Here is a 9,635-nt window from a genome sequence, read left to right on the forward strand (position 1 = left end):
ACATCTATCTCAATTTATAAGAGCTGCATACACATGTTTTGTTATACATTGGTTTCCACTATTAATTAAATATAAATGCAAGTTTTATCAATTTAATGGCTTCGAAGCCGAAAGGACACTGACGACTGCCAGTTTAGATAACGTCTCAACGTTGAGAATGATAATTTATCTGTATATTTTTCTCGGCTTTAGTGTAATGTGGGATGACTTAATGTTGCTGTTAATAAGGAAAATGCCCAACAGCCACCAAGCACCTAATGTCTTCATTTAAAGATTTTTTTGTATGTAAATAAATTAAATACCGGCGAGTTGTGTGGGCGAAATGTCATTGCGTTTTATTAATTAAAAACTAGATTATACATATTTAAATTTTGTAGTACATTTAAGTGGCCCCACTCGATTAGATTATTTTGTTTTATTTGTTCGTGTAAATTATAGTCAATTAATGAATTCCAGTAGCTTAAGTGACCAATAAGTTAGATGGTTTTACTCCTTTATATTACTTTACTAAACCTACTTTCGTCTAGTACCAATAATAAATCTTTCTAGGTTAAAATAACGTCTGTAATGAGTGCACAAAAATATATTTTTTGAACTTTTGAAAAGAGGGAAACATCCTGTTTCGTATCTGTTGATTATAGTTATGCATCATGCCTTTTTTTTGTCTAAGGTTTCAGCAGTCAGGGGTTTTGTAAAAAATATTCTAATAAAGCTTCTCCACTTGTAACAAAGTGCTGCAGTAAATTCGACAAGTGCAAATTAATTGCTTGGAGCTTGATTGTGTTTATGAGGAATTATGGTTGCTTGAAGTCGTAACTGCGATCTTCAGCGTTTATACAGTCTTATGATTATAATATTTATTGTTAGATTTTATTACCCCTGTAGTTATCGTGTCAACTGTGAATAACAGTGATTTGCGACAACAATAGTGCCATTGTGTCTCGTTATTTTCCATTGCAAAAGTGGACATTTCACCATACTTCTTACTGTTTATTGTAATTTTCTAATTAGTGGAAACCATTAAAAGTATTTTTTCTAAACTGTTCCCTTGTTGTCCACACGTTGGCGTTGTGAAATCTTTATGCAACTTGGCAAGTGTGGCGCTAATAAGTAAACTCCAGATTTACGTTCTAATTTTAACTAATACTGTGTTGAGTGAAAAAGTTTGCATCAAAAGCGAAGAGGAGGTTAGGAGTGATAGTAAAAGAGTAATTGCTACTTGCAGTGTTGTTATTACTTAATTATATAATTAACTAAATTACGGAATCAAATGGTCTATAACTTTGGGTCAGGGAGGTTAATTTCATTTTGTTAGAGTCGAGGAGTTTACTAGGATATTGTCTTCTACTTTCCTCATTAAAATTATCAATCACCTCAATTGCTCATTCACAAATACCAAATGCTTGACCAATACAATAGCCTTAATGAGTTAAATTTATGTGGTTGAAATATGTTTGAATGGTGTAGTAACACGAAACATGACTAATACCACATTTTCACACATAATTCAACGCATTGACAATATAGCAACATAAGCTTGAGCTTATTTGCACAAGGATTCTTAAGGAAATGAAAAAAAAATTCCTGCGTGGTAGTAGTTGTGCAATGCTGTAGCCCGTTATAGAGCAAATGTCCATAAAATAGATACTTGCCAACAATGAACAATAATGTGGTTAACTTAACCGAGTCAGTGAAGCAAATACCTATTTTTTATGAACCAATTAAATCAAGAATGATTTAATGTTCAGAAATTGCTTAATTTTGTAATACCTCCATGTGTGTGAAATGTGATGGTCCTTCCGATAGAGTTCTTGTTGAAATAGTTGGTGATTAGTGGAAAATATTTAACTGTCAGTAAATATTTACGTCGATGAACATAAAATCAAAGTACTAACACTGAAAAACATCAGGCGCCACTCTTTAACAATGGTAGCAGTGTTCAGCTTCTGGTAATCTGGAAGTAGTAGATGATCCCACACAGAGTGACAAACTTTTTTCAAATAATACAACTTAATCTTCTGATTACGCAGATAACAATTTTCGGCAGGATCTTGAACCCCAATTTTAATTTCAGTCTTTTGTGTGTCGTTTTTCCATAATGACTACTATTACACACACGACATAACTACTTCCTCTGTGGGATTATTTTAGGAGCGTCCAATTTAAAATTCACTTTATCAGTCAGTCACTTTATTATAGGCCGCTCATTTTTGCTGACACTATTGACCATGACAGTCTAAAATGTTGAATTAAAAGTTTCCATGTCAGATCCAAATGATCGACCAACTTCATCAGCTTTACTGTCCATCATTGTGCTAAGAACTTGTTGTGGGCAGTATTTGAAATACGTGGTCGCGTTAATAACGAACTATCGGTAGCATGGTAATGAGACTTGCAATCCTATTAGAAACTCCATCTAGTTAGGCGTTGTTGTGTGCACACTTAGGTGGCTTTTGTATGCACACTGTATTTAATTTCATGAGCCGAGGGTGTGCACGCGCGGGCTTGGTCAAAATAATTGTCATTTGGAGTGTTGGGGTCCTGCTCCAGACGAGTCAAGGGAAATTGAGTTATTTTAACTGTTGATGATTTTCTTGCATTTTTTACAAATGAACTTGGGTTTCCTTATAGAGCTTACGTTGATTATATTTTTGCTTTACTCGAAATTTAATTATTTGATGTACCTATCCGAAGACAAGTCTGTTTTTATTTATCTTCTCTGTAGATCAGACCACACTGGCTGCAAGTAAGGAAACTTGAAATATTAAATTTAGATACAGTTAAGTTTTTATATGAGGCTATTATATCGGTTTATTTAGATTGTTTCCTTTCAAAATTTTTCGCACGTGCGTGCCTAATAATAATCAGGATAACAGTTCAGACAACGTTAAACGCCTACCGCTGTGTTGAAATTTGAAGAAGACTAAAACTTTATGTTATACTGTATTTGCAATAATCTACGACTAAACAAGATTTTCTATAAAAGTTGCGAGTCAGTCTTCTTTTGCACACATATTTGAAGTACACCTAGTTATTGGTTTCATAGCTCTACGTTGCTACGTATAATTCCAAAAAAATAGTGTTTTTAATAATTAATACATTAATTTTAAGAATTCATCTAGAGAATGGTCTGCTCTAATTTTTTTTTGCTTTTTGTTTATAGAGCGTTATATATTTTCTTTTGAAGCTGGTGATATACATCATTACCTAGGAAAGAAAGCGCTGGTAACTTAGGAATGACAAATTTATGATAAATTCCTGTTCAAAATAAATTTAATACTTTTGGCAACAAATTAATAAATTTGTTATTTTATTATAATAAAATATTTCCTAAGTTTAAACAATCATAATATTATTGTAGATTTAAAGTGCCCTGGTACAATTTGGGTAACGTATAATGAGAGTTTCAATATTTTGTTTTTACCCTACCTCCCATCAGTGATATATCCTGATCAGTGATATATTTTTTAACTCTAAATTATTTGTGTCTTCATTACAGTTAACTGTATGAAAATGAAAGCTCTCATAGTAACATTTTTAGATCTATTTAATATTGTTCAGGCAGTAATAAATTTCTTTATAATTGCAAGAAATAATTATTTTTTCCAGAAACTTAGTACGAGTATGTATTCTCATTAACTTCTTAATGATCGTAAAAAGGCAGAAGAAAGTGCCTTTTAGTCATTATAACATCGATAGTTATACATTTATGATGACATTTATTACAATATTTTAACAGCTACTTAATTCTGGCAGTGTAATAAGTAGTTTCTATACCATGAATTATCGAATTTACTTCATAATGTGTGTAATTATTTTGCCATTTAAAATGTTGATAAATTCAAATTGAATTTGATTAATTATTATATTAAACAGCGATTTGTTGGAATTGACATTTTAATCTTTTATTAATGTGAGTTACAGGGTATTATTTCTCAATTTGATGTTTTGTAGAGTTCGTATATACTTCACTCATGACAAAAAATAAACTTTAAAATAAAAATGAAAAGTTATTTTTTTTTAAATAAACTTTTGCATGCATTTGCGAAAAAATGTTGTAGTAATAAAATTTTCTTTAATTGGAAATAGCTACAGCGTTGTTGGCTGGACCCTAAAAAATTGATTTTCCCTAGATACCCTCAGAAAATTTTTGACATACACAATACTAATTAGTTATGTAATTTAATTATTATTTTCGACAAGAATTGAATTGTATTTTAGAAGTTAATTAAATACACTGACCAGCATAATTATCGCATCACTTAAATTTTTAAAATTTACTGGCTGAAAGGTTCTGAAAATAGTACCAAAATTGGTGTAGATTCATTATTTACTGATTCAATATCAAATTATCAAAATCACCGCTAATTTCCGAGAGAGAAAACAGAGCTTCTTTCCAGGCTCGAGGAGGCAATACTAGGTATTAATGGTTGCCTCCGAATGTCAAAAAGCTTATCTAAACTAAAGAACTGATCCGTACGAAATTCGCTTTTTTGTTTCTTTTGAAAATCAATAAGTTGTAGTTTAATTGTTGAAGTTTAAGTCATAATTTTAGTTTAACTTAACGCTAATTAGTTAATTGATTAATTTTTGATTCATTTATTTTTTTAAGCATTATTCCAATAAAAAATCACTTTTCTCATGTGATGCGATAATTTTGCCGGTCAGTGTAGTTTAAGCTAGAAACGCTTGAGTTCACGCTTTTTGAAGAATTTTTTTCTAAATATCTGAGATATTTTCGGCCTATAAATTTTGTCGCATCTGCATTCCCAAATGCTTACATTTTTGCCGTAGACAAAGTCTCATAAAATGAGACTGAAAGTTGGCTTCAGAATTTGAGAAATCTTGTAATAGAACAAAGTGCGTATATTATCAAAAAACGTCCATTTTTTTAACCTGAGAATTTAAATAATGTATGTACATAAATTAAGTCGGTAGACAACGTCAAAGAAAATTTCCTGCAAAAATATATCTCCGCGCTGATTAAATCAGTTTTTCTGAATTTTCTCCGTGGGCCTCGCCTGATGATATGTAAATGAAGATGCTCTGGCGTGTATGTGGGATTTTAGACGCCGGTGTGCCGGATGATTGGCAGTGTATGGTGGCGGAATGCAGCAGGCGAGTGAGGCGCCGTGCACATATCGGGGTCAATGTTTTGTAGCCCCGCCGTCATCGAGAGGCTTGCTTGCACTACGTTCGACGGATACACGCATTCATAGAACCGGGAAGACGCCCGCCCAGACACTAACAATGGGCCCCACCATCGAAATTACCATACTTCAAATCCTCAATTTACTCCTTGTTCAAGGGCGCCTAAGAATGGAGTTGAGCTTTAGCAGGACGGGTGAATGGAGCTTAAAACACTGTTTTGTTTTAATCAGGAAACTAAACCTATATTTAAAATATAACACTCATGATTAGATCGTATCTTGAAAGATCGAAGCTGATAACTCATTTTAAATTTTTGTATCTGGTTTGTGTAATGAGCAGTTGTTATATTATAATTACCCATTTACACATAATGATCACTTTGTACGATGTTGTAAATTGACTGGATTAAAGATAAAATTCGCATAAAACAGACTTATGAAACTTATGAAACTTTCAATATACATATTATGTACATATTGATTGTAAAGTTTTGGTGTGATGCTCATAAACTACCCACTCCTTCATTAAAATATATACTTTTACAAAATATCTGTTATAATCAACTTCGGTAATATGAACCTCTGGTAATTATTAAATAAATAAATATAAAAAAATAAATGTTTAACAGTTCGAATAAACACTATACCATATATCATGTATGAAAATATTGTGCACATAAGTGGTGAAAATTTTTGCAGTATTAAAAGAAATGATATTTGATATTGATATAATGATTTAATAAATAATTTACGAAAATAATATTTTTTGCAATTGGAACATAAGCTTTTTTTTATATATAACTATAGAATCAATAATAATTTAGATGGCTTTTGAATAAAATCTTCTTGAGAAGTTTTTTTTAGAATGTTTTTTGCGAGGTGTATTTATGGTATTGATGTTACAGAAGTCAAAAAAGAAAAAAATCTAATTCAGTATTTATCAATGATAAATACATAAATTCTAGATTTTTTCAAATTTCATGAATAATAATAATCACCCAATATTATGCAAAATTACCTCAAGAGCACCCTAAAAAACTCACAAAACATCTTGTTTTTAAACACTCCAAAATGGCTTGTTATTTCTGGACCAAAAAAAAGAGAAACAACCAAATCAAGGAGGGTTGGTACACTGGTACCAAATACACTGATTTTTAGCATCTTAAAAACAGGACTGAAACCTAAAAATTAGGCTGTTTTTCACTAATTTTTATGCACCTCAATAATTATTATTGTTGTTGGGACGATTTATGCGTAACATTTTTTTTTGTCGGCATGTATATCGGGTTGCCAGTGAATTAGGAGCAAAAGTTGCATTATTTTTCTTCGACATGTGTTGTTGCCATAAGCGAAAATTATGTACGACCTCCACTAGTTATTTTAATGTAGAAAATTTAATAACAATAATAAGTACTGCTGGGATTTTTTAAATTTAATTATGTAGTCACATGAAAAGGTCACAAGCCTTTCAATTTACAAAAATGTGTTTCGTAAGAGTATGTTTATTTAAATTTTTGCAAGTGCAGGATAGTATTTGAGCAGATTTTTTCTGTATAAGGAAGACGCTTGTCATACAGACTTGTATACAAAACTTAGGTGGAATAAATTAACTTTAAGTGTTGTGAAATCTCGATCTAATTGACGAAATCGAATTATGACTAAATTAAGAGAAATCATTTTTTAACTTGGTTAAATTAAAGGCAAACTCAGCTACGTATTAAGTCGTTCATTAGATCATTAATTAATTTGCCTCACCCTCGGATGTATTGAAGCTGTCAGGTCTTGTTTAAAACACGCACAAATTACAATATGGTTATTAATTAGTTTAATAAGTGCATATGTCTCGTTTTATATTACACCAATAATCAACCGATTGTAATAAATGTCTTTTGAAATTATGCACGCTATGTGTATATACGGCTACCGAACAACTATGCCTTTTTACATTATAATTTCTCCCGCATTCCTTTGTATCATTCAGAAGAGATAAATCTAGCCAACACAATATCAGCTTATTTCATCCCTATTTTTTCTATCGAAACCTTAACAGTTCCTATAATAAAGGCGCCTACAATATGATAAATTCCGGCTAAATTATACGCCTCTGAGTTAATAACACCCTCAAAGGTAGTACCTATTAAAATCAGATATCTTTGTTGCAATAAATCTATTTCCGACATCAAACACACCTCACCTCGAGCGACACACCGGGGCTGCACTTTATCATCGTGCTTTTCAATTAAATTGATATGAAAACGACAACGAATAATGATTGTAAAGTAGATGATCGACGATGGAATAGATTTTATTGAAGGCAATGCACATGTTAGATCTAAAAATTTGATGGGGTCTTCTTGCAGACGTAAAGTCTGACGCCTCGAGCAAGAAGGTTTTTGAATGGTTTCTACATTCAGATTGATTATTACGCCATAGGCGAGGAGTGGTTGACATTGGGCCACTTCATTTGAGAACCATATGGTTAAAATAAGTGCTTAATTGAACGATAATGAGTTTCATGAAACACGGCTCCGGCAGTCTGGCCGGAATTTAGTTCAAAATAAAATTATTTTGCAAAATAGGTGCTGAGCATAGTTCAGAAACCGTTAGAGAAGCAAATCGTACAACAAAAATCGTTTAATTGCTTCTTGGATTACATAATTCAATCGGTGACTGACTTCATGCTGTTAACCTTTATTGGACGATTCTGAATTTCAAGTAATATCCGAGATGAGTAACTGTAAATCAATTAATTTATGATTGAATTCTCTTATTGCAGTGAATACGAGATGGCGGATGAATAGTTGCTTTGGCGGTGGCGAACTTTACCCACATTTTTCTGTCACTTTAATTTGTCACAGAGATATTGAATGAAAAGCAAGAAACATAATTTATTGTACACTTTAATTGCCGTTTAGTAATTAATAATTGTTAATTTTATTAGCCTCTGATTTCGCAATTACATCCACGATTCTTGAAATGTATTTTTATCAACTTGACCTGCTGGTCAAATGTTAATAAAAATCTGTTCAAAGCCAATACAATAGTACTGTTATGTCAAATTTTTTCTTTTATCATCTCCTATTTATCTTGTCATTGACATTAACATACATGCACAATTACTCGAAACCAGCACAGCACACGCATTGGAGATTGCCCACAATTCCAGCAAATCGGCGCATTTTCTGCAGCTATACGCCAATGTCAAAGCAATGTGCATTTCCAAGAAGCCCCAGCAAAGCGCACCGCCATTCATCAAAACTTGTTGCACTGTTTGTCTCTGTTTTATCTATTTATGCAGACAAACAAATCAGGAGCTTCCTCGGGTAAAACATGCAAGTTGAACAACTCGTAGCCCGTCGACTCGAGAATTGAAGATAATTAGAAGCGAGCATTAGTATGATTCATACATGAGTAAGTTGCTACTGTAACTGGACTGAGACTAGCTTGTTGCTTGGTGTTGGAGTTGGAATCAGTTGGTGTTAGCCTTGTACAGTGTTTGGGTGTGATAAAAGTCGGCTCCAACTTGCTGTCGTCTATTAGACGATGGCGTAGGATAATGTGTTGGGAAGATTAATGGTCGATCGACAGGTGGATACAATGTACACCAAAATGAGCTCGAACAAGGCACGAGGTATGCTAGAACCATTAGAGATAGGGTGGCTATTGTGAAAACCACTATATGGAACATTAAATTGTTTAGATTGGAGCGGTATTGTTATCTCTGTGGTATCTCCTCATTACAGGTTCTAGTCTTTAATTACTAATCGGATAAGCCTCAGTGACATTAAAATTCAATGGCATCAATGCATAAACACTCTACATTATTCATGCACAATCAGCCGATACACGATTTTATAGTTATGTGTTGTAGAATCTCTGTAAACGTGGATGTCCTTGCCTGTTTGTATTATTTACAAGGAACTTATGACAGTTAATTTACAACGAAAACAAATATAGAAACAAATTCTGCAAGTTATTAAGTTGATACTTTTTGTTTGGATACGAAGAAGAATTGGCACAATTCTTACAATTAGATTTTCCAATTTCATCCGACTCGTTAGGCGGTTTTAATTTGATCTTGTTAAATGTCATTAGCACTTGTAGACATCAGGGTCATGTCGTTTTCACAATTTGCACCATTTTAATGGTACACAATATAAAAACCAATGATTTAACTGTTAACTACTAAGTGAGCCCCTATAGTACACAGCCACTTTTAAGGTAAAACACCCCGATTTTCCAGGTAGTTAAAAAAAGTAAAAAATATCAAGCAAAATAACCCGATTTTCAAGGTAATCTAAAAAAAGTAAAAATATTAAGCAAAATAGCCCGGTTTTCAAGGTAATCTAAAAAAAGTAAAAATATTAACCAAAATAGCACGGTTTTCAAAGTAATCTAAAAAAAGCACAAAAACACCCCAATTTTCAAGGATAAATAGAAAACACCCCCGATTTTCAAGGGTAAACAGAAGTGATAAAATTTTAA

The 9,635-nt window shown here is 32.5% G+C and overlaps 1 protein-coding gene across 6 annotated transcripts in view; it reads left to right on the forward strand.

Annotated features, from left to right (window-relative positions):
- LOC123015063 (pleckstrin homology domain-containing family G member 1) overlaps positions 1 to 9,635 on the forward strand; it is a 38,472-nt gene that overhangs the window by 13,156 nt on the left and 15,681 nt on the right. Inside the window, exon 1 of one of the 6 annotated variants that reach the window (XM_044414500.1) lies at positions 8,621 to 8,781. The exons of the other annotated variants lie outside the window; for them this stretch is intronic. Within the exon in view, the coding sequence (XP_044270435.1) occupies positions 8,724 to 8,781 (58 nt within the window). The 5' untranslated portion in view covers positions 8,621 to 8,723. Of the gene's footprint in view, positions 1 to 8,620; positions 8,782 to 9,635 lie in introns of those variants that run through there. 6 annotated transcript variants of the gene reach the window in all.

This window comes from Tribolium madens, unplaced genomic scaffold, assembly GCF_015345945.1.
Source record: "Tribolium madens isolate multiple individuals breed KSU strain unplaced genomic scaffold, Tmad_KSU_1.1 Scaffold_97;HRSCAF=244;Tcas5.2_LG3a, whole genome shotgun sequence".
In the NCBI taxonomy this organism is placed as follows: Eukaryota; Metazoa; Arthropoda; class Insecta; order Coleoptera; family Tenebrionidae; genus Tribolium; species Tribolium madens.